We start from the raw sequence: 25,101 nt of genomic DNA, 5'->3' as shown, positions 1-25,101 counted from the left end.
TTTCCTGGCTCGTTTCATCAGGAGACTCAGCTACAAAACAGGAGGTGCAGACTGAGCCCAGAGTAGTTTATTTTGTTCACGGGGAAACCAGAGTCCTTTTGTAGAGGATCTTCGCCCTGACTTGCTGTTTCTCCCTCCTTCCTCCTCCACTTGGATGTGAGCTCCTTGTCTCAATGGGAACAAGTGGGGCAAAAAACCTGCCCTGTATAATGAGGTGCTTTCATCAAGGGAAGCTCTCCCCGAGGGAGGCAGCGCCGGCCGCGCCCTTCCCAGACATGCAGCTCGCAGGAGCTGGAGCTGCTTATGAAACGAGAGGCTGATCATGGCAGGGCCTTTGGAGACCTGATACCATCGGCTTCTGGGGCTGGGAACCGTGTCTGGGAGATAGGGAGTGCTGCTCCCTTCTTCCCTGTCCTGGAAGGCAGCTCCTCTGAGCAGCTGGGGTATGGTGGGTATGAGCTGCTCTGCTTTAAGGCCATCCCAGCCTGCCAGCACCATGAAATATCCCATTAAAATGAGGGAAAGACAATGGCAACAGCTTGTAAAAACCCTCTGGAGTTTTACTGAAGGTAGGCTCTGCCTCCTGAGACTGATCCCAGTCTGTGGCAGCAATGCCCAACACCCCAAAGACTGGCAGCTGCAGGACAGGAGGGAGCTCCAGAGGCCTGAGGGAGCAGGACTGGGCAGCAGGGAGAGTGAGGGAAGCTGGGAGTTGGATCCACAGCCCCTGCTCCAAGGGCTGAGCCAGGACTGCTCTGAGTCACTGCCCTGCCACATCAGAACACACGAATGAACAGCCCTGGGTTTGCCCTGGGCCTGAGCCATTGCTGCTCAAGCATTTCTGGATTGCAGATGAACCCATGTTAATGAGGAGGCTGCAAATCACAGTGAACATCAGATCCAGTTCTGGAATGCCTGCAGTGAATATCTCACAACCACTGCCAACCTCTCCTTGTTTTTCATTTGCAAGCTATAAGGCAATAAAATAGGGAAGAAAAAAAAAACAGAACAAAACAACAAAACCCATATCCTGTTACTGAAAAAACTCCCCTGTCCTGAGAGCCGCTCGTGTCCAGGAACCCATTTCAACCTCATAGATGGGTCAGTCCCTCTGGCCAGAGCCATTGCTGCTCTCCAGCATCTCTGCTCTGTTTCCCACACAGACATTGCTGCTGACCCTGGGTAGGTCTGTGCTTACAACCCTGTGCACCTTCCTGATGGTCACAACAACCCCAGGTGGTCTTAGCCAGTCTGCCTTTGGAAACTCCTTTCAGGAGACAGTGTCTGTGTAGTAGCACATGCAGCGCCTCTGAGGCAACCTCCTGGTGGTGACTTGCCTGGGAGGATGTCTTCTATGCAGATCTCCTTGCAGGACATGTTCCAGGTGAAATCAATCCTAAAGAAAGTGCACTGGTGCAGTCCCACCAAAGGCCTCCAGAACAGGAGCAGCTCTTCAGCCTTGCTGAACCTGCCAAAAAATCCCTGAATTCAGCGACAATCATAGCCAGAACAGAGTCCAACTCACCCTCTCTCCTCCTTGTCCCCTGCTATGCTTCTTGATGGCTTCCTCAGGAACCTGAGCTCTGCAGACATGGGGCGCCAGACCATGAGGAATTACCCCGGCCCTGATCGACTCTGTCATGACTTATGCCAGAACTGCGTGGCCTCCAACCGCCCTGATGACAAGGGTACCAGCTCCAGCCCCACACTTATCAATTGCAACCTTCGGAATGCCTCAAAATCCCTTTCCAACAAACATGAGAGATGGCTGGACTCTCTGGCTGCTCTTGTCCTTCCAAGCCCCAGTGGGATATGTTGTAGGGTTGTAAGTCCTCAGGGCTCTGAGCCTGAAGTAGAGCTGAGCTTTAAATTTTCCTTTAACAAACAGAGGAACAGTTAAATACTTTGGCTCCTGGGTCCCCAATATACTTCCTTCCCCTTTCCCCTCCTCCCTTTCCCCTTCCCTGGAATCTTCCAATGTCTTAATCTCCATCTCTTACTTTTTACCACCACATCTTGTCACCCAGCAGGACCCAAGTGTATAATCTCCAGCTTGGCACCATGTTAAGCAGGAAGCCAGCAGTTGTCATCTCTGCCAGTCCCCTGGCTGTGACTGATGGCTGTGTGTGTGTTTGCCCTTGGACAAAATAGTTTGTAGACACCTTTCAGGTGTAATCCTCAAAGTAACCAAAGTTATTTTGAATTCTCTCCGGATTGAGGCAAACCCTCTTTTAAGGATGGCTTTTGCAGGAAGCCCCTTTCCAGTAGCACACACAGAATGCTGCTCTTTGGAAACCACCACTTCTGGTGTTGGTTTTGGGTATCCAGCCAAAATTTTCCCCTTGTTCTTCCCACTGGGCACTCTGACATCGAGGGAAAGGAGGCTTAAAGCCTGCTCTTGGTAAAAAGTGTCACCTGTCCGTAGCTGCGACTCAGAGAGAGTCATTGGAAGTTACCTCTGGTGAGAGAGGGATTTCAAGATTGGGAATTTCGTGGTTTGATCCAACCACTCTCACATTCTCTTTTCCTGGTTGTCTGACTCAGAAGCTCACTGAGATCCTTCCTTCACATCTATTCCTTCCCTCCCATCTCCTTGCTTCCTGAACCAGGCTAAAGAACATCTATGGTGCTAAAAAAGCTGATTATGGCCCAGTCCATGTCCTCTCTGGTGCTGCTTCATATTTTTTGCCTAATGTGATGTTTGCATTTTTCTTCTGGGGGTGATGCAGTCAGTGGAGAACTGCATCTGCATCCTGCACAACCTCTCCTACCGCCTGGATGCTGAAGTTCCCAATAAATACACTCAACTCAACCACATGGCCCGGAGTGTTTACATGGACAAAACTCTCACAGGCTGCTTCAACAGCAGGAGTGGGAAAATGGAGGTAGGATGTACCACAGAGGGATTGGGAATGTGATGTTCAGCCCCAGCAGGGGCTACAAGGGAAGAGCATGATCTGAGCTCCCTGTTTCTCCTGACTTTGCAGAATGATGAGTATGGGGTCCCCCTTCCTGAGGAGGATTTCAAACCCAAAGGCCCCAGCTGGCTCTACCACTCAGATGCCATCCGCACCTACCTGTCCCTGATGGATCAGAGCAAGAAGGATGCCACCCTGGAAGCTTGTGCTGGAGCTCTGCAGAATCTCACTGCAAGTCGAGGGCTGGTAAGGGCTTCCCTTTCCTCATGTGTGCCCCCAAATGTGTCAGCACTTCCATGGAATCAGAGAGTCAGTAAGGCTGGGAAGACCTCTAAGGTCACTAATTATCATCACTTCTCAGCCATTTAAAAGGAAAATGTCCTTCTTAAACCTCAGGGCACCACAGCCAGTCTTTCCATAGTATTTGATCCAATGGGATGTTCATTGACTCCAAACTCAGTGTCTCATGGGGGGCTACAATCAGCATCCCAAGGATCTATCCCAGACCCATACACTGGGTTTCCAAGTTTCCCCAGTCTGTTGGTCGCACTGCCAGCAGCTGCTGGTATTGGCACCCTCCCCCAGGGCAGCAGTGAGGGTGAGCCCAGATGTGCACCTGTAGCCAGATGTGATGAGAGGCAGAAGGGCTGAGCCACCCCTCCCGTGCATGTGCTCCAAGGGGAGGTGGCTCTAATGACAGGGTGGGTTGTACTGTGGATTGTGGCTTTTCCACACCTCAGAGCTACCTGTAAAATAGCTGTGACAGATGTCCTGACCCATGGGCACGGCAGCGTGGCTGTGCCAGGGGCTGGGTGATGCTGTGGCACCATGAGGGACATGTCACAACTGTAGCTCCGTGGGCCCACGTCGCTGCCCTGGGCACGTCCTTGCAGGCTGCCTCCCCTGGGACAGCCCCTGACTTGTCTGTTTGTGCCCAACTCCATCAATCCCAATTTAAATAAGATGGATGGGGAGATAAAGAGATAATGATTCCATAGGTAGGAGAGGCGTAACACGTGTGGGGAGTGTCCCACCCAGAGACACGGGTGACTCATATGGAGCCTTCCCTGCTAGGATGGCATTAGCCTGCCAGCTCTGATCTCCTTTTGTCACAACAATTACCATGCTAAATAATTGGGAACCTTGACTTTTGGCAATTTAACTAAACAGTGCCATGAACCTAAAGGTGGAGAGAGGCTGTCACGTATGGGTAGAGTTGGTCAGAGAAATGGGGCTGGAGTTTTATGCTCCAGGGAAAAGAAAATTTCAGCAATCAAGAACATTGCACAAGGGACAAACAAACAAACCCAGCTCTGACAGTGCTGGAGCAACTTAATTCAGTCTCCTGGAATGGAATGGCTGAAATTTGTCTGGATGTGCAGAAGTGGCTCCTCCCCTTAAGGGTCTCATTCCAGCTCAGAGGTGGAGCTGGAATTGCTGAGTTTGCTGTCATTTGATGGAAGGGGAATCCTGGCATGAGCTTACAGAGCTTGCTGTGATCCCTTAGCTCGTAGAGGATGGCTCTGCATGTCTTTCAACTCTGCTTTACACACCCTACATTCCTGCTGGTATGAATGTGAAACAGGGCACATGTTTTCCAGCCCCTTCTCTCCATTCCCATGTCACTGTTGATGGACACATGTTTTCAGCAGCCTTTCTGGTGGGGCAGGAACTGAGAAGTTCAGTTTAAGCTCTGTCAGTAAGGCCAGTTTACTTGGGGGGATGTGCTTGCTGGCTGCATCCTCAGACTTTCTACATTTACAAGCATAAGATGACATCTAAGATGAGTATTTTCGGTCCTCAGACTGTTTTTTAAAGGCATCCATTATCTGTTCCTGCTTCCCAACAACCCATTGTGGCATGGCAGGGAGCTGTGAAGGGCCAGGGCAGGGAGCTGCCAGGGGGTTGTGAAGGGTGAGGGCAATGTGGACATGAAAGCAAAACTTCTCCAGCTTTTGGAATGTCATTTTAGTGATCAACTGCTCCATTGGGGCTGCATAGAACAGCAGAACCAACAGCATCACAGCAGATGAGAGGCTGACTTTTCAAATGTCACAGAATAATGGAATCATTAAGCTTGGAAAAGCCCTCTGATATCACTAAGACCAACTGTTCACCCATGTTCACCACTAACCCAAGTCCCCAAGTACCCCATCCACTTTTTTTTAACATTCCCAGGGATGGTGACTTCCACAACTGTCCTGAACATCTGTGGCACTGCTTGGCAACTGCTTTGGTGAAGAATTTTCCCCAATATCCAATCTAAACATCCCCGGGGCAGCTTGAGATCATTTTCCCTTGTCCTGTCCCTTGTTCTATGGGAGCAGAACCTGACCCCTGCTGGCTGCACTGTCCTGTCAGGGAGTTGAGGAGAGCCAGAAGGTCCCCCTGAGCCTCCTTTTCTCCTGGCTCCCATAACTGGGGGCAAGGGAGGTAAAGCTGCCACAGTAAGTGCGATTATAGCAGCAGGAGAAAGGATTGCATGGTGCTCATTTTATGTTAGTCACATTCCTCGAGCCCTGACCACCATCCCAGCTGTTTCCCCCTGGCACTGTAAGTCATGGACATCTCTGCTCTCCCTCAGATGTCCAGTGCCATGAGCCAGTTGATTGGGCTGAAGGAGAAGGGGCTGCCCCGCATCGCTCGGCTGCTCCAGTCCAACAGCTCCGAGGTCGTCCGATCTGGGGCCTCTCTGCTGAGCAACATGTCCAGGCATCCTGTGCTCCACAAAACCATGGGTAAGTCCTTCCCCCACACTGGATCCCAGCTTTCAGCTCTGTGGGATCTGCCCAGCTCACTTCGTAAGCCCCATAAGGAGACTTAGCCAAGCTCCAGAACTGGGCAGAGCAGTGTCATTTCCTCTGGCCCCAAGGACTGTCACCACTGCTGTGTGACACATGCTGTGCTCTACAGACAGTGACAAACCTGCAGGACCACAAGGGTGACAGTGTTTTGGGAACTTGAGTGCCCGTGGCCAACAACACTGCCCTTCCAAAGGCCTGCAGCCCTTGTTTTGTCTTGGAAAAATCGACTGATGACAATAATGCCATTGCTGTCCAACACTTCCAGTGCCTCCCTGCAGAGATAACTTTGCTTGGCATTAACACAAATAGCATCACTCACGTGTGCCAGATTGTGTTTAATTGTTGATTGGAACATTCCTCCACCTCTTTAGCTCACCAGGTGCTCCCAGATGTGTCCCGTCTCCTGTCGTTCCAGTCTGGAAACACCAGCAGCTATGGGGAGATCATGACATCAGCTTGTTACACTCTGAGGAACCTCATCATGTCCAACCCCCACCTGGGAAAGTCTTACTTGTCCAGCAACTTGCTAAATAATGTAGTGAGCCTGTGCCGGAATGGGTGAGTGTGGGCACGAGGAAGCTGCAGGGACAGAGCCAGACTGACCTCAGACCCTTCCCAACACCCTTCAGAGCCACAGTAGAGCATTATTCCTTCCTAATAAAGGAATTGGGCATTTGGTGGGCAGAAATCCTCAGTACTGGTTTCTTGGAAATAGGCAGGAGCCATCCAGGGTGGAATTTGCAAAGAGGCCTCTGGAAATTTTCTGGTTAAGTTTTAAAAAGTTCTAAAAATAACTGAAGCACCAACAACTTAAAGCCTTTTAGAAATAGTACTTATAGAGCTTATAAAAAATGAGCAGAAATGGCTTTTCACGTGAGCAGATAGTGACAGGACAAGGAGGAATGGTTTCAAACTAAAAGAGAAGACATTTATACTAGATATTAGGAAGAAATTCTTCCCTATGACAGTGGAGAGGCCCAGATTGTCTGGAGAAGCTGTGGCTGCTCCATCCCTGGAAGTGTCCAAGGCCAGGCTGGATGGGGTTTGGAGCAGCCTGGGACACTGGAAGGTGTCCCTGCCCATGGCAGGGAGTGGGACTGCATGATCTTTAAGGTCCTTCCAACCCAAACCACTCTGAGGTTCTGTGATCCATGAAACATTCCAGCCCTCAGAACAGGGCATGTCAGTGCCTTCCTGGCTCCTGGGCTTCCCTCAAACCTTGTCATGAAGGTCAGGTCTGAGGTTCAACACTGCAGGTACACAAGGATTGTGCTTAACTTTTATGTGCAGATCTGTTTATCTTTTTGTTGAATCATCTTCCTCAAAATGAGCTCTGGGGGAACATAGACACGAATTATTTTAAGTACCTCCCTGGTCTACTCTGTGTTTTATAACAGCTGAGCAATCTCATAATATTTTACCTCTTTCTATTTTAGGACTTGGTTTGGGGTTTGGTGGTAGGAATTCTGTCCTGTTTGTTATCCATATTCCCTGCAGCACAAGCCTGTCAAGCCTTGCCAAGTTCTGTGTTCATTTCTGGCCAAACTGGTGTTAAACTTCCATTATCTTTGACTGTTCTCTCTTTTCTGGGCTTTCATCTCTTGTGCCATCTGTCTTTGTTTTAAACTGCCTTAGACAAGGAGCCATTGTTTTCTGTTGTGAAAATCCATTTGCATGCCTTCATCATCCTTTGAAAAAGTTCTTCCAATCTACTCTTGTTCCATGGCAGAGAACTCTCAGTGATTGCGTGGGGCTTCATTGTTTAGTTTGGGTCTGGTCCAAGGAGCATCGCTCTCTTTGCTGCTTATATTTGCTTCCACTCTCCAAGGAGTCCAATTACCATGAAACCCAGCCCTCTTCTAAGCCCTCGTTGTTTCAAATGGTATTTACTCATGCTGAAGTCCCACTGTGGCTCCCTCAGACCAGTGCTCAGTAATTTGCTGCTCCAGCACAGCCTTGCACAACCTGGACTGGGAGCACTTTAATTGCCTTGGCTGCTAGGGTGAGCTTTGTTGGAGGTGACTCACTGAACTGTGAAGAGTTACCAAACTCTGGAGATGTCTCCAGTCCTGCCTGGATCACAAAGTCCTGCCAAGAAACTCCCCAGTTCTTACAATGTACAAAACTTGAGTTTTCCTTTGCCTCCATTATTTGTTTTTATCCCCAAAGATTTTAATGCTGTTCAACATTTAGGGAAAAATAAAAAGAGAACAATTTCCACTCAGGACTAATCTTACTTGTCTGAGCTGGATTATTTCAGGCTGTTCCAGTAGAGCAGATGTTGGAGAGACTTTCAACTCTTGCTGGGTCACAAGGTGAAATTTTCCCAGTGTCACATGTCACCTGTGGAGATTAACAAGAAAAAATAAGTTGGGATTTGTCCAGTTCTACATCAGAAAGAGCCTCCCCCCTCCACAACGGGAATCATTAAGTCCCCACCTGTGCAGGGGGCTGGCTGAAGTCCCCAGGTCCACACTGTGGTTCTGAATGTGTGAGTCCTGTGTCATCAACCTCCTCCTTCCCAGCACCACAGGCAGCAGAGAGAGGGGGGACAGGGGCTCAGGGGTGACCCAATCACCAGGGGGGACCCAGGGACACCCTGCACCCTGTCAGGCTTTGGCAGTTTTCTCTGTTAACCTGCCTCAGTTCCCTGTGGACATTCCCTGACCCCCAGGCTGGGCTTGGTGTCTGGGTGCTCCCTCCCTGTGTCTCCTGTGCCACCCACAGTTCCTGCCCTGTGTTTCTGAGCTGGGCTCTCACTGCATTACCAGCTGCAAACCAGGAGCTCCACCTGCTCAAACAACTTCAGAGTCATAGCTTAGAAAGAGACTCCAGGTTCCAGACCAGTGAGTTACAGATCTTGCCCTTTCCCATGTTCTCCTCCCTTTCCATGTTTCTTTCTCCTCGTGTTTCTCAGAGCTGATTCTGGCTGAAAGGTGGAAAGGGTTCAGCAGTTTATCTGATGGATGTGGTTTCTTCTTCTTCCTGGAGCATTCCAAATAAATAATTGTCTGTGTCTCCTGCAGGTGCTCTCTTCTATGATATGGGGTTCATGGTCAAATGGGGTTCCATCACTCTTCATTATTTTTAATCAAAGTTGCCAAAATATTGAATATTTCCTTCAATTTTTGGTGGTGTTTCTGAAAATCAAGCCACTGGACCTTATTTATTGGGGTGTTTGGTTTCCTTTTCATTTTTCTTCTCCAGGTGTCTCAAAAACATTTCTCTGCTCATTTTCAAGCAATATTATTTCACTAATTAAATTAAAATTCTCCTCATTAATTCCACTGGCTGCACTCAAAGCTTTTCCCAAAATCTTTCCCTGTGTTTTTGAGCATCACATTTGCCGTTCATCCCTTTACCGTGGATTTATTTCTGTTTCTCTTTGTTCCTTCACTTTTCACATATTTGCTATTGCAGTTTTATCTTGTAGTTCAATTCCACCACATGATTTTACCAAAATTAATCTTTTGAGAAACTCAATTCTTCCCTTGATTATTTCCTGTACCAGAGAGTTCTTCTCATCTACAGATTTCCAATTTCCTATTTCTTCCAAAGATTGCACCTTGAGATCAATTTTATAATCACTTCATATCCTGAAGAAATCCTTGTTCTGGGAATTCCTTGGCATTCTGAGTGATACACGTAAAGTTTTTTGTACTTTTATCCTTTGAGGAAGGATTATTTCTCCCCATTATTTGATATCTATGGACAAGATTGTTGTCTTTTTTGCCCCCGTTCTGTTTCTCCCCATTCCCCACCATCTCCTTTTGTTTGTGTCTTGGTTATGTTTTGCTGTAGCTTTTTGGATGGCTCCTGCCACTGCCACCAGGGGACATCTCCCTCATTGCCTTTCCACAATTTTTCATTAATAATTCTATATGTGAAAGACAGACTGTACTTAAAATCAACTTTGATTTTCAGGCAATTTGTTATTAAGGAATTTTTTCCCTAAATCAGCTGTCCTTGATATTCTGTTCCATGTTATCCACTGCTATATTCACATTATTTTGTTTGGGATATGCTGCTTTGCCTATTGAAGTTGGCATCACAGCTCCACCAGCTCATATTGAGTTTTTTATACCTCAGTTATAGCAGTCAATGCTGTAAGAAAGAGTCAGTGCCAGTCCTTCAAATGAAGAGTTTAGAAAACCTTCTGCCTGAATTAATAAATGATCAGGTACTGATGCTGGTAATTTTGGCTTGAAAATACAAAATTTCTGAGGTATTCTTTGGAGACATAGTGCTAAAAAGTACATATTTAGCATCATTAGAAGGAAATTATTTTAAAAATAAGAGATAATTACTCTGGCTTAGTAAGAGAGAAACAACTTGAAACTACAAATCCTTGAAAGAAAGAGTTCAATTGTTCTGTCCATTTGATCACAGCTACCCTTGGGTTTGTAGAGATTTAATGGCTTTTCAGCCACAGACAACATTTCAGGCAAAAAAATGTTTTAAAACATTGTCATTCTGGTGACAGAACATAGGGTGATTGTAACTAGAGAAGAGATTTGGCAATAAAAACCTGTTTTTGCTGTCCCAAAGCATTGCTCAGGAATTTCTGTCTGTCCTTCAGCCATCCACACAACGCCAGGAGCTGCACAACACCTTTGAAGTTTATGACCAATTTAAACTCTATCATTTCTTTGGTAACAGCTGCTGTGTATGTCAGAGAAATGCCCCCAAATTTACTGGATGTGATTCAATCCCTGTCCTCCCACACTCCAGGTGTGGGGTTGATGTCCCAGGTTCCTCATGATCTATTGGTCCCATTTCTTGTAGGCTTTTGGGGACTCTTTTGAGGAATGTTTTAAGGAATGTTTTTGAGGACACAAGGTTTTGTGGAGCTGTATCAGACAGGGAGGGTCCTGAGCTTGGTCCTGTTCCTCTCCATCACCCCCGGTGGGACTGCTGGGGCTGCTGCCCTGAGCCCAGAGCAGGAGTGTCCCATAGCCAGGAGGAGGCCCAGGAGATTGGGAGCAGTGACGGGATCCAGCAGGGAGGGGATATCTGGGTTTGAAATGTTCCAAAATTATAAAAGGTCCTGCATGACTCATGGTTTCGAGCGGTTACGTGAGCAGGTATCTGTTCCCTTGTGCTGAGTAAGGGTTCTGGGCTGCTGGCAGGTATTGCTATTGCAAAGCTACTCCCATCCCTTGTCCTCTCCAGGGAGCTTCTCTGCCCCCTCCCAGGATCCACCCACGCTGTCCCTGCAGACTCCAGCAAAGAATTGGCACCATTTCCCTTCTCTTTCCCTCTCTCAAATTTCAGACTCAGCTGAGTTGTATGTTCTTTTTCCCACTCAGCTCTCCCCCTCTCTTTAATTTGCCCAGCTCTGGTCACAGTTGTTGTCACACAATATTGCTGAGAGAGCAGGAGGTGTTACTGACAGTCCTGTTCACGGCTAGCCAGGCTCCCACTGCAGCTGGGTTTGTCCCAGGTAGTCAGCAGTGTCTCTGGGGTGCTGCTCTGTGCCTGCTGTAATTCTCCTGTTGCTTTCATCTTCCCAGCTCCTGTCCAAAAGCAGCTGAAGCTGCTCGACTTCTCCTGACAGACCTTTGGTCCAACAGGGAACTCCAGAGTGTGCTCAAGCAGGTAAGGAGAACACTCAGGAACAGCCCTGGGTTGTTCACTTGCTGAAGTGGGGAGCTGGTAAAGACCCTGATTCACAGCGAGTGGGGCAGGGTCCAGGGCAGGGCCCAGGAGGAGCTGGGGCACTTGGGCACCTGCCTGGGATCTGAGCAGGTGGCAGGGGGTCACTGCTGGGACTCTGGGGACAAAGCAGATGGTGACGTGCCTGTGTCAGACACCTCCTCCCTGGGGCTGTGCTGGAATGCTCCCCAGGCCCCTCGCTCTGGGCTGGGCCCCGCTGGGTGTTTTACCCTCATTCAGGGGATTCCCTTCATTGCAGTCCATCAGATCCCAGCAGGTCCCCGGCAAGGTCCCTCCTCTCTTTGCCCCCATTTTCTTCTGTGTCCATAACCCTGCCCTGTGGTTACATCCCCCTGCAGTCAGGGTAAGCTTTCAAACCAAGAGGATAGGAGTATTTGGGATTTTTTTTTATCTCCCTGCAGCAGAAGCTGGGAAAGTGCAGAGCCCAGTGGGCACTGAGCCAGCTCCCAGCTCCCAGCCCCAGCTGCTCCCAGCTCCTGCTCCTAGTGGCTTTCTTTGAACAAGCTGGGTTTTTCCAACTCAAGAGCAGCAGCACCTGCAGAGAGTACAAGGCCAAATTAAAGAGAAGGAGGAATCCCTACAAAGGGGAGCACCTGGAGGCAGGAGCTGAACATCCCAACTCTGTTCCCATATTGACAGTGAGATACTCTGCACAGGAGCTGGGGTAGTTTTGTGCCAGGCTCTGCTCACAGCCCATGCCAGCTCATTTTGGTGTGACTGAGTCACTCTGGTGTTCACATAGAGGTTTCTTGCATAGGTATACCTCAGGGGAGGAGAATGAGAGTCTGCAGGGGCACATGCATCATGCAAAGACTTCTGCTCCTTTTACAGGATGAGGGACTAAATGAAACAGTACTCAGTGAATGATCAAATAAAAGTTTCTTCCAAAAACCCAGAGGGGCCCAGCTCTGGGTTGAGGGAAGGCAATGTAAGGAAAAGCAACCTGGTCTATAGGAAGGTGTCCCTGCCCATGGCAGGGGGTGGAATGAGCTTTAAGGTCCCTTTAACCCAAACCATTCCATGGTTCAATGACTCTGTGGAGTTCATCAGTAAGGGTAACAAAGGTGCCCAGAGGGCTGACAGAGGAGGTTGACTGAGAATGAAGCACACTTTGTTCAACAACCGCACTCAGTGTAGAAACTGATATACACTCACTGCACTTCATGTTTCTGCTTTTTCAGCAAGGGTTTGATAAGAACATGATGGGATCTTTAGCTGGAACGACCTTCAGGACCCTCTCCTCCAGATTTTAGAGCCTCTCCATGCACATTCAGGCTGCAGGTAAGAACATAGCCCTTGTGGATTTAGGGCATAAAAATCCTTTGAGATTGTTGCTACTTTTGATCACCCCAAAAGTCTGTTTGTGAGATTTTCATCCCAAATCTTCCCAGCCCAGTCTGTTTCTATGAGTGATCAGAGGCTGTGCTGTCCCTGGGCCCAGGGCAGATGCTGCCCCCACGGCCCAGCTGTGCATTTTGGAGATGCTCAGCACAGATGTCACAGGACAGACAAAGCTGCTGGGCTTGACTGTGCGTCTCGCTTCCTTTGCCAAGCAATCACTGATTCAGTGCATTTTTCCAAATCCTCACAGGTGAGGCTCTTCCTGGGTTTCTCCCTGGCAGTGCACTCATTCCTGAACTTCGAGGAGTGTCATTAATGTGCAATGAATTCCAGCACATCCATGGCTTCAGCCATTAGTCTTAGCAATTGTTTGAGCCCTTAATCTAGCTGTCAGCCTCAGGTCAGAATTGAGAACCACATTCTGTCAACTGAAAATCCCAATAGAGAATCCAGTTAAGAGAAACCATGGGCATGATTTCCAGGGCATCGTTATGGGTTTATATTCAGTATGAAATTAGGATTTAACCCATCAGGCACTTTTCTCTCATGACCAGAGGTCTCTTGGATAGTGTCTGAGATTATGCAGAGGGAATTACTTGCTTCCTTCCCCAGCATAGTCCTTGTGATCAAACCAAGAGAAAACAGTGCCAATTCCTTCCCTCTGCCTGGGAATGGATTTCACTTCTTGCTCTGTTGGGATGTTTTCACTGTGACTCTGAGGAGCATGGAAGTGCAGGGTAAAAAGCAGCTGAGAAATTGCAGCCAGGCTCGGAGAAAAGATTAAAATTTGGGGTTTGCTGTAATGAAAAGATCTCTTGAATGCTTTAATTATCTGGGGTTTTTCTTTTCCTTTGTTTTATTTTTTTTTCCCATTTCAGAATTTGGAATTGGTTCATGGCCAGGAAGAGCAACACTTCCATGATTCCTTAGGATGTTAAAGATGTAGAGAGTTTCTGAGTTCAACTCAACTGTAAAGCAAACCAAACACGTGGATTTCATGTGGATGACACTAATATTTTTAAGCATTTTCTTCTTTTTAGGGGGGAGAAGGGACTTTTATATACTTTCTTGATGTCAATAATTGTTTTTTGCCAAGAGTGTGTCTGTGTAACTCTGGGTGTGATGTGGAGGTGTGTGCAGGCAGCACACAGAGTACACGTGGGGAGCAGGATCTTCCTCCAGCTTTGTCCCCTGTTTTCCACCCAAAGTCAGGGTGATTGTGCAGTTTAACCCCCTGCAGGGTTTTAATCCAACTGCACCGTATCCATGCACCAAATACTGCTATGCTAAAAATTTGTCACAAGGTGTTTTTATCCACAAACACCAAAAAAAGTCAATCTTAGGTCGAGTTCCCCCTTTGCATCTGTCCATTATTAACAGATACACACAAGGATGCTCTTCTTTCCAAGGCTGGTTATTCCTAACAGTTATGAACAAGGGCTTCTTCTCTGCTTAGGATTTTTCTCTGATAATTGTTAGCATTTTCTTTCCTGTCACATGAACTCTTTATCTCAAGAAGCAAATTGACACCTGCAGATTCTCTCCCAGGCCTCGATCACCCTTCCCTGAAGCTATTTGTGAGAGGACAATTGAGACCCAGCTGCAGAGCTTGAACATTCCCATTCTCCGTTCTGAGCACCAGAACAATTCCAGTTCCTGACTGTGCCTGGACAAAGGTGGCATTTGAGAAGCTGAGCAGGACAGGCCAAGTGTTTTCCCCCAGAATCATTGACTGCCACAGGAATGAAAGAAGGGAGGGATGTGGCCTCTTTAATCATATTTTGTTTTTATTGATCAATGTAAAGAACTTATATTAATGTGCAAAGGAATGTGAGCACTTGTGTGATATCAGGTTTGGAAATGTTTCATTTCTCAGGATCTTGAATTGCATTAATCTCCCTGTAATGCTGAGGCTGTGATGAGGGACTGCTGAGCTCTTTTCAGAGCAACTCAGTTCTCACCATCTTCCTCTCTCCAGAAGAAAAATATCCTTCCCATGAAGGGGACACAGCTTAGACTCACAGGAAAGGAGTAGCTGAGGTTGTGTTTGCTACCTGTACTGGTTATTATTCCTCAAAGGGTGCAGGGGCACAGGGCCCTGTTTTTCAAACATCAGGGACTCAGGAGATGCTTGGGAAGGATGGATTATGAGCTTAGAAATGGAAAAGCAGTCTCATTTTAACTGTCAGGCTCCTAAATTGGTGGGACTCAGGATATTCAGTTCACATCCATGGGGTGATTTGTGCCTACTAAAGAACCACCTGTGAAGTTTGGGTTTGCTCTGCTGCAGTTCCAGGTGGCCCTTGTTTGTCCCCATTTGGAGGACAGGGAGCTCCTGCCCACTGAGGGTGATCATTTCCAGGTGTTTTTCCTCTTGGGTTACAAAGGGTGGCTTCATCTTGTGCACTTTAACGAGCAGCCACTCTTTTCCCACCTTCTGTCCGGAACTTTCTGTGCCAAGCTGCAGCCAAATGAGAAAGGGAAAAAAGCCCCTTTGAAGTGGAGAAGCAGAACCAGGAGAATCCAGTAGGACAGAAGTGTTTCAGGAGGTTTAAACAGAGCAAAGGGCCCCAGCCCGTGGGCAAAGCCCTTCCACCTCCCCAGCAGTTCCCCTGGTGCATGTGGATTCCCAGATGCAAAATGTTCCAAATGCTTTGGGCAAGATCCATCTGTGGGTGTCCCCGAGGGCTGCAGCATCCACAGGATTGATTCAGTTTGGGTGTGAAGTGTTATGTGCAATTTTGCATTCAGGTTTGTTCTGTAAGGACGCATCCAGCATAAGTCCTGGGAGTGAATGTTTTTCTCTGGAAAACAGAACACCAAAATGGAATGATGGAACATTGAGGAAATTCACTCTAATTGGCTGTGATTTAAGCTTTATTTTAAAACAGTGCAGCTGCTTTCACCCCTAATGCAGTTACTGAGTCACTGTACAAGGCACAAAGAGCCTTAGCTTTATGATCATCAGCTCACAATTAAATTTACAGGTATTGGAGACTTCATTAGTGAGTATTGGACTCCAGGAGACAGATTCATCATTCACATAAATTTTATTACAAAAACCCATTGTTACAGTTGTTTTTATTACAATATTTTTTCAAAACTAACAAAATGATAAAAACAAAATCTGTCTCCATGCTCAAAGCTCTTCCTGATGTGACTGGGCACAGCCCTGAGCAATCTCACCCAGCTGGGATGTCCCTGCCCTGATCTGGGCACACCAGAGAGGTTCCTCCCACTGACCTGTTTTTAGGATGCTGTTTGTCACTGCTGGCAAACCTGAGGGCAGAGCCCACTCAGGAGAGCCATGGGTGCAGCAATCACAACCATTCTGCCATCCCAGGGCTGTTCTGCAGTTGGATCTTCCCCGGGAAATTCTCTGATACCCTCTATTTTCTTCTCAGTCTCTCTCTAAAATCTGGACACCAGACTCCACCCAAGTCAGTGAGGTAACTTTGATGCCCAACTGTAAGAAGGGAAGGCCAAATCAGACATTGGAATAACTGGTGTTGGTCATAACCAGCTATTCTGGGAACTCAGTGAGGTTCCCTCCAACATAAATTAATGCTGTTTTCACCTCAGGTACATTTTTTTTTCCCTTCTGGGGAGGTATTTTTTTAAGGCATGATTTTAACGGTGACATCCTCTCTGATGAGCTGGTTTCCTGTTCCTTGAAGAGCCAAGGTAGGGCACAGCCCAGGGACAGGGACAGGGCAGGTCTGTGGCACAGGGATGGAGAATTCCTGAGGAGGAAGGAGGAGTGTGGCCAGCAGGAGCAGGTGGACACCCAGCCGCGTAAATAAACACCACCCTCGATGTCCTGGGCACAGCAGAGCTTTTTTGGTCTATTTTCTTATAAATGCTTTGTTTATTTTGTGTGTGCACAATCCCCCCCCCAGCATTTCAGAAGCCTCATGGACAAGTCAAAGGCAGTTTTATTCCTTTCTGAACACACACCAGTGTGAGACCAGCTCTGCCTTACCAGTCCATAGCTCTACAGTGTATTCTGTAAGATATAGGTATGTGAGAAAAATGTCTCAGAGTTTTGTTTTGGCTGTACTGTATGTATTTGCTTCATTGGAAAAACTGAAATCAATAAAAATTGCTGGAATTTCTTCAAGCTTTCTGGCTGGGATGGTTTTATTTTTATTGTTTTGCCAGTGTTAGGAAAGAAGAAAGGTCTGAAAGGTCTGAAAAAACCCTGTTGCCCTGCAGCAGGGATCAGCTTGGACTGCTCTGCCTTATCTAACAGGAGTAAGGAAGCTGTAAATCCCATTTCCTCCAGCCTGGCACTGCCCAGGCTCCCCAGGGAATGGGCACAGCCCCGAGGCTGCAGAGCTCCAGGATAATGGGACATCTGTGCTCTCAGAGATGCACAGGGTGGGATTGTTGGGGTGTCTGTGCAGGGCCAGGGGTTGGACTCAGTGATCCCTATGGGTCCCTCCCAACCCAAGATGTTCTGTGATTCTATGATTTCATCCTCAGTGGGTTTCTCTCCCAAGGAGTGGTGAGGGTGAGGGGATCCTCCTCCCCAGTTTCCCTCTGGGCCGGGCTGGGCAGGCCCAGCTCAGGTCCTCACACAGACCCAGCAGCTCATGGCACTCAGTAACCCCCTCTGGACCCTTTCCAATGGAATTATTTCCTTCCTGAGCTGAGGAGCCCAGAACAGCACAGGGCAGAGGGTGCATGAGCCAGGCTTGTGCTGGGACATCACAGCCCTTCCTGATCTCTGCTCCATCCCTACCTATACCTGATATTCCCTTTGAGTCTTTGTTGAGCTGTCACTGGGATGGGATGGCCATGAATGGTCCATGGAGTCACCTCCATGCCCATCCCACAAAAGAAAATATTATTTCACCCCACATGTAGAACTTAACATTTCACTGTACTGATGTTTGTCTGTCATTTACCTCCTTTACTTACTGGTCTTAGCTCCCCAAAATTCTGCACAGACATTCCTCCATCCTCAGAAATGTCATTGATGTGCTAGGTATAGCAGCTTGTAGGAATCCTCCCCATTTCTCACAGGCATCACAGACTGGAAAAGGTAAATTCCTGCTCTTCTCTGCTCCTCTCCTTCCTGAGTGTTCCTTCTTCTGATACCTACTGACCCCCCAATCTCCTGGCAGGTCATTCCCCTCTACTGGGAGATACTCTTTTTGGCTCATTCTTCTGACTCCAGCTGGTTGTTCTTTCAACTGCTTTTGGCAGGTTATTTTATGTTGAACTTGGAGGATGTTGTGAAGCCTTTCCTATTTTTGTCTGCAGCTGTTTGAAAAACACCTGCTGGTACCTCTATTCTCCTGCTGCTTGCCCAGGCCACTGCCTTCTGCCATTCCTCAGGGAATTTCTCACTGCTGGGATGTGCTGGGATTGAGCTTCAGGATGATGAAGGCAGCCCATATTGCCTGGAAACTTTAACTCTCCATTTCATTTTCTCTTTAAAAGCATCTCTCTCTAAGTTCCTGCTTTGGAGGATGACCTGTGGTGGTGGATATGAAGGATTTTGTTAAGCCCAGACTTTTCCTGCTAATCAGGACCAAATTGGAAGCTGCATCTGCACCCTTTGGGGATTCCCAGCCTGCTCCCCGGAGTTACTGTTGACAAGATCAAAAGATTTGTTCTTTCCATCGGACCCTGCAGGAACATGAGCCCAGTGCACAGCAGGGGAGCTTGAAGTGCAGGATGAACAAAGGACTGTGTATTCCAGTGCTGGGGAACACTGGGGTGTGCAAGCACTGGAGCAGCCTCACAGAGGGAATAAGGAAGCAGCACCTCTTGATCTCCTTCAGAAGACTCTTCAAAGCAAACACCTGGCAAAGGGGAATGAGCTCAGCTCTGAGCTGGGTTTGGTATTTACTCTAGGCAAGGCTGAGGAATAATCCTCTACCACTGCCAGGATCTCATGAGCAGAGGATTTGCAGCCCATCAGACCGGCTGGGCACACTCTGTGAGCCCGTGCAAGGGACAGGTGCCACTCCCTGCACGTGGCTCAGAGGTGCTTTTCAGGAGCACCCTCTGCTGCTCTGCTCAGGCTGCTGAAGGGTGGGTGAGCACTAGAGGATTAACTGCAAAGGCAAAGCACCCAAACTCAAATGTCTAAACCAGCTTTGGGTGGACCCAACAGCCCTTCAAAACCTAATTGCATTTCAGCTGAGATCACTCCTTCCTCAAACTGCTCCTGGGCCCTGGCACAGCAGCAGCATTTGTAGCTGGCTTTGAATGTGGTACATAATTGGTTTCTAAAAGCCCATTAGGGAGCAGCACACCCAGCAGTCCTTGGGAGGATTAAATTTGACATGAAAAACATCACGAACTGGGGATGTCCAGCCTGCAGCTTCTTCAGTCATGAATCCCTCCTGAAGTCACACCTAAGAAAGGTCATATCAATGACAGGCTGGGAGAGCAAGTTGTACCCAATCTGGAGTGTCTACAAGGAATGCAGGTGAGTCACACCGTCCATTCCAGAGTAGCTCCCTGGACACTGGAGAAGGGCAGGACATGACAACTCAGGGTAGCTCAGAACACACCTCCAGTTAGGAAATTAATTCTTGCTCACCATAGGAGCCAACACACAGCCACATGCTCGCATCTCTGTCCGTGTGTAGTAGGTGAAATGAATCCCAAGAAACCACTGGGTCTTTTTGGGGTCTGCATCCTGTGTGTGGACACATGACAATAGCTCATTTTTGGATAGGGAGGTCTGTGGATACACACAAAGACCACAGGGAGGTTGCAGGAAAAGGCAGCCAAGGTGGGGTCCAGCTGTGCTGTGAAAGGGCTTCCTTCAGAGCCCGGCTCCGACAGGCACACATGCACTGATTTAGTCCAGGTGTGACAGGATTCAAAGGAGAGAAAATGGATGCTATAGGGTGCAGAGCACCCACAGAGGACTTGTTGTCCCAAAGAGGGTAGTCACTAAATCCTTGGAAACCGTACAGGTCCTACAGCCCCAGGATCTCCAATAATCAGTGGGGCTCCACCAGCAAAGCCTTATCCCACCTTATCCCACCTGGCAGGCCCTTCCCATCCCACAGCACATCTGAATCTTTTTTCTCTGCCTGTGATGCTTCAGGGCAGACCTCACTCTTCATTTTCAGAACTTCCCAATTTTCCCAGGCTCCCATGCAGGAGGATTCCATGGCCAGGTTCCATCCTGAACTGTGCAGGGCACCTGTAGGAAGCACTGAGCCCAACCCAGAAACCTCCCCAGCTCCAAGGACACCACAGCACTGAGAGGAATGTTATACATTAGGGGAGAATTTTAGGTATCAGGTGTTCTGGGAAGTCTGTACCTCTCAAGTACCTCAGCCAATGGGGAAAGAGAGAGGCGAAGTTGGGATAAAAAGGAGGCTGCATCCTCCAAAAATTTGAGAGATCCCAGGAGAATGCCCCATGGCCTCCCCCTTTATTCGTATAAAGGAAAAGACTCCTCTGTCTCCTTTTTGGACATAAACCTCTGGTGTTTGTGGATTAATTTTCCTGGCAGCACCAACACCTCCTGTAGGGACATGCAAAGCTCATGCTGGGATAAACTGGCTCAGAAAAGTCCTTGTGCCTCAGTTTCCCAGCTGCTGGGTGGGATCATCCCAGGCACAGGCTCTGCTGTGGCCCCATGGCCAGACATGGTGACAGTGCCACAGCCCCACAGGGGACACTGTGGGAGTGCATGGCAGGAGCCCCTGCCCCACACAGGTGCCTGTGCACCAGAGTTTGGCATTTGCACCCAGAGCCCCCAGCACCCTCCCAGGGCAGCTCCCCTGGGAGCTGGGGGTGACTGAGGAGAGGGCAGCAGTCCCACAGGGACTCAATCCCTGCTTGCCTGCCCTGGAACAGGCAGGACTTTGGGCTCCTCTGTACAACCCCAATTGTACCTCTCCATCCTTGGAGGCTGGATCTTGCACAGAAGTGTTCACAGATCCCCAGATTGTTCTTGGCTCCTTTTGGGTGCTTCCTAAGCTTGTCTTTGTCTCAGGAGAGCCTTTTGAGGGACCCCCAGGAGGCATCCCAAGCACAGGTCCATGTCCCTTTCATCCAGCACCAGGAAGCCTCTCCTCTGCACTGCTGCGATGCAGAAAGCTGTGCCTGAGCCTCCACAGCACCATCTCCATCAGAGATGCCCATGAGGGCAGCAGAGACATTCAGAGCAACATTTCCCAGATAAAGAAAATTGAGAGCAGTTCATCAGGATGTGGCATCTAACCCCAAGCCCCAGGAATGCTTCTCACACTCCCATCACAACTCTGCACTTAATCCTCTCATGCAGAAAAGGCTTTGATGAGAGGTTTAGATGTCATTACCTCCCTCTTGCCCCCTCCTGGATGTGGTGGCAGAAATGGGATGAGATTCCTGGTGCAGAAATGAGGTGCTTCCAGCCTCCTCATCCCAGCTGATGGAGACCAAGAAAGTGTTTCAGCACAAACAGAGCACTGCAGGAATCCTTGCAGGATACCAGAGAATGTCCTTGGGAGGGTGGAACTGCTGACAGGCATTTTTAGGAAGCAGATCTGGTCTTGATCAACACTTTGGCCAATATTTCAGGTCCTGGATGAGATCTCAAGTATCCCAAAGGTGGGAGGTGGCCAGAGCTGAGTACAGTTCCTGCAGCAGTCCCCGAGCTCAGCATTGTGTGGGTGCAGAGCCTGCAGGGGCCCTGCATTGGCTGCATTTCTGCAGAGGAGAAGCAAAGCAGCCAAACAACCCCAGCTGGGCAGCAGCGAAGAGCCTCCTTGTGTCCAAGGTAGGTCTGGCCTCCCAAGGGAATGCCATGGGAAAAAAAGCAGGTGGAAATTCTCAAGGGTCATAAATCTGTTGGATATTCCTGGCACTGCAAAACCCAAATACTTTCCCAGAGAAGAAGAGTTCTTCCTGCCCTTTCCTGGCACTTCTCTCCACAATGAGCCTCACAAGGCAAGGCTCTTACTGAGAGAACCGAGCTCAGGCAGTCCCTGTCACTGCTTTGGAGTCCCCAGGCCAAGTTTCAGTGTGGGAGATGCCCCAGCCTTTGCTGTCCAGTGAAAGGCAGCACAGATATGCTTTGTGCATCTCAGTACTTTTTTCCCAATGTTTTTTACTCCTTCTCCAGGAAGCCTCTCTCTCTCCCTGTACAGGTAACTCCTGCTTCAATCAATGAGGAGCTCTCCTGACAGAACAGGAAAATCAGTCCCACTGATTTTCCCAGGGCTGAAAGAAATACTCAAAAAATGTAAAGGGAGAAATTTGAGTTGATCTGGGAGCCTTTGAGTTCTACCCTCAGCTTTTCTTTAGCATGTTTTACCCACAGTGAAATTGATTCCTGCTTCCTTCCAGAGGAGGAGTCACAGCCAGGAGAGAGAAAGACACTGGAAGGGATCATTGGAGCAGGGTCATTGGCAGGATTTCAGTGGGACCTGGATTTCCCAGGCAGCAGCACATCTCTTAAATGTCTTCTGTCATTCTTGGCTGTGCAATGAGAAACTGACTGTGCCTATCCCAAATACTTTTCTTCTTTTTCCCAAGGGTAAGCCAGAAGTCACAGAAATTATTCCCGCAGGATGTGCCAAAGCAGGAGAAGAGGAGCCAGGAGAGAGGGAGCAGGATGAGATGTCTTGGGGAGTGTTTGTGGTATTTGCAGTGATGGCTCCCTGGTACACAGAGCAGATTCCACACCCAGCACCCTTCTGCCCCTGGAGCCTGCCCCAAGCTACCGAGAGCAGCAGCAGCATTTCTGCAGGCTCAGCCAGCGTGAGAAAGGAGCGGAGCCACTGCGAGCCCAGCTGGGGCTGAGTCACTGCCCCACCCTGCCAGAAACAGCAGGAGGCAGAGCCCAGAGAAGCTTCCAATAAAGACAGAGCACAAGAGGGTCAGACCCACAGGACTCCGATTCCATTCCCACTACTGATAACCTTGGCTAAAGCAGGGATGGAGCTGTGTGCTGGGTCAGCGAGGAGGGATGGATGATGGATGGATGGATGGATGGATGGATGGATGATGGATGGATGGATGATGGATGGATGGATGGATGATGGATGGATGGATGATGGATGATGGATGATGGATGGATGGATGGATGATGGATGGATGGATGGATGAGCTTTTCTTCCAGCGACTGAGGCAGTGATAGGCTCAGTAGCGACTGTCAGGTCTGATGGGATGGGATGGGATGGGATGGGATGGGATGGCATGGCATGGCATGGCATGGCATGGCATGGCATGGCATGGCATGGCATGGCATGGCATGGCATGGCATGGGCAGACACCTTTACTTATGGACAGGATGATGGATGGATGGATGGATGGATGGATGGATGGATGGATGGATGGATGGATGATAGGGATAGGTCAAACAGAGCCCAATGCTGACAGAGCCAAGAGCATGGGATGTGTGAGTATCGTCCCAATGAGTGTCCCCTGCCACCACCCTCCTGCTATGGACCATCCCTGAAGGGGGAAGTGCCAGCACATTTCTGGAGCTGTGCAATCCCCAGAAACCCAGGGCTGGGGTTTGTCCCATACATCTCCTGGGGTTTGGCAGAGGGAGGGGCCCTTTTCCCCTCCACCTGACCTAGGGGACAGGAGCAGATTGTGGTAGGGGACAGATGCAGTGTCCTGCAGCCCCATGGCTTTGCTAAGGACAGGATGGTGACCGTGATCCAGCAGCAGCAGAGCCAAAGACACTTTCCATTAACTATCCAAAGGGGAATGCAGCCAGCCCAGTTGTCATGGCAGCCCCTCCATGCCCTCCAGTGCAGACCTGAGCTGCTCACCATGGGAGCACCAGTGGGGCACAGCCCAAGGCCAAGCCCTGAGGATGAACCAGGCCAAAATCATCAATCTACAGGTGTCCAGCTTTCCTTTGGGAATATGTGTGAGGGCACTGTGTCTATTTCTGTCCATGCTTATAGATGTGCCACTGGGCTGTTCATCCTTCCCAGGAGGACCAGGAACACAAAGTTCCCATGCCCAGGCTGCTGCCACCATCCTGTCACCCTCCCCTGGGACCACAGAGGGAGTGGGGCTGGCACCGTGACAGTCTCTTTCCTTCAACATTCAAGGCCCAGCCAGGAGGGGGTTTCTCTCCTTCACAGTGCCTATTTGTGCCTCAGGGTGTCTGTTCTGCTGGGAAGGTCACAGACAATTAACATGGAGGACCTGCTTTGGTACTGAGCTGGCTCCACAACTCCTTGCAGGAGAGGCAGCTCAGGCATCCCCAGCGAGTTCCCTGTGCCTCCTCCTTCCTGGAAATCCTGGCAGAAAACTCCTCACATAACCCCAGATGCTCTGTGATACCCCCAGACACCTGCTTGAAGCAAACTGGTCTCATGGAAGATGTTCCCGCCCATGGGAGGGGGTTGGAACTGATGATCCTTGAGGTCCTTTCTGACCCAAACCATTCTGTGGTTCTTTGATTCTGTGTTTTTGAACTTGGGGTGCCTCCAAGCATAATTTATTCAGACAAATGTGCCAGCAGCGCCAGCAGTGCTGGTACAGGGCAGGGGAGCCATGCCAGGTGTGGAAGCAGAGGATGCCCACAGTACCTGCCCTCCCATCTCTGTGGGTGGAGTTGCGGTATTGGCAGCTTCCTTGTTTGTTTTTTTTTAAGGTGCCACCAACACCTGTCCATAAACTGAGCTCAACAACCACATCTAGGAAGGTTTCTCCACCTTCCTGCACTTTATTGCTCCTTCCTTGTTGGGAGGAATCTCCAAGGATCTGTTTACCCTCACTTGGACAGCTTAAAATTAGACACTGAAGTCTGAGATAGTTGTTCTGGGTTCCCTTCATAGCCAGTGGAGAGAAATAAACTGCCCAGCATGTGATTCACCTCATGGCCAGGCAGAGGTGGATGGAGAGACAAATGAACAGTTTTCTCTTCCCACTGCTGGTTGAGGAAATTTAAGACAAGCAATGCTCAGGCACAGAAGAAGGGCCTGAACCTCACCCTTGATCATCTGGGAGAGCACAGGCACAGAACCCCCACTCTAAAACTGCCCTGCAAAGGAACAATCTCCTTTCCAGGAAGCCAGCTCTGGCCTGGCAGGATGGGATGGCAAACAACATCCTTGTGTCTCTGACAGGAGCTGGAACTGCTGCCAACCCAACAAAGGAGGTGAAACACAGCAGCTCAGCAGTGCTCCTGCAGCTTCTGCTGTGCCTGAGGGGCTCCCACCACTGCAATGCTGCCAACTCATGTCTTGCCATCCCCATTCCTCTGAAATTCCCTCCTCCTGCAGTCATTACCCTACCCAGGATATTTGCTTTCTTTTATTTGCAAGCAGAAGTCTTCAGAGAAAAGCTTGGCACACTCAGCACCACCCTTGTGCTGCAGGGTAATGCATCTTTATGGCCAGGATTAAGAGACTTCTCTGTATATCCTGAGTGCT

The 25,101-nt window shown here is 49.0% G+C and overlaps 1 protein-coding gene across 1 annotated transcript in view; it reads left to right on the top strand.

The window, feature by feature from the left end:
• The window catches only part of PKP1 (plakophilin 1), a 44,194-nt gene extending 31,543 nt beyond the window's left edge, over nucleotides 1-12,651 (top strand). Inside the window, exons 7-13 of the mRNA XM_033080292.1 lie at nucleotides 1,573-1,688; nucleotides 2,734-2,885; nucleotides 2,988-3,164; nucleotides 5,503-5,656; nucleotides 6,094-6,280; nucleotides 11,236-11,320; nucleotides 12,580-12,651. Coding sequence (XP_032936183.1) covers nucleotides 1,573-1,688; nucleotides 2,734-2,885; nucleotides 2,988-3,164; nucleotides 5,503-5,656; nucleotides 6,094-6,280; nucleotides 11,236-11,320; nucleotides 12,580-12,651 — 943 coding nt within the window. The remainder of the gene's footprint in view (nucleotides 1-1,572; nucleotides 1,689-2,733; nucleotides 2,886-2,987; nucleotides 3,165-5,502; nucleotides 5,657-6,093; nucleotides 6,281-11,235; nucleotides 11,321-12,579) is intronic.
• Nucleotides 12,652-25,101: the final 12,450 nt, after the last annotated feature.

This window comes from Catharus ustulatus, chromosome 25 (genome assembly GCF_009819885.2).
Source record: "Catharus ustulatus isolate bCatUst1 chromosome 25, bCatUst1.pri.v2, whole genome shotgun sequence".
NCBI classification, from domain to species: Eukaryota; Metazoa; Chordata; class Aves; order Passeriformes; family Turdidae; genus Catharus; species Catharus ustulatus.
Note: the sequence above shows the minus strand (reverse complement) of the source record. Positions and strands in the feature narration are given on the sequence as shown.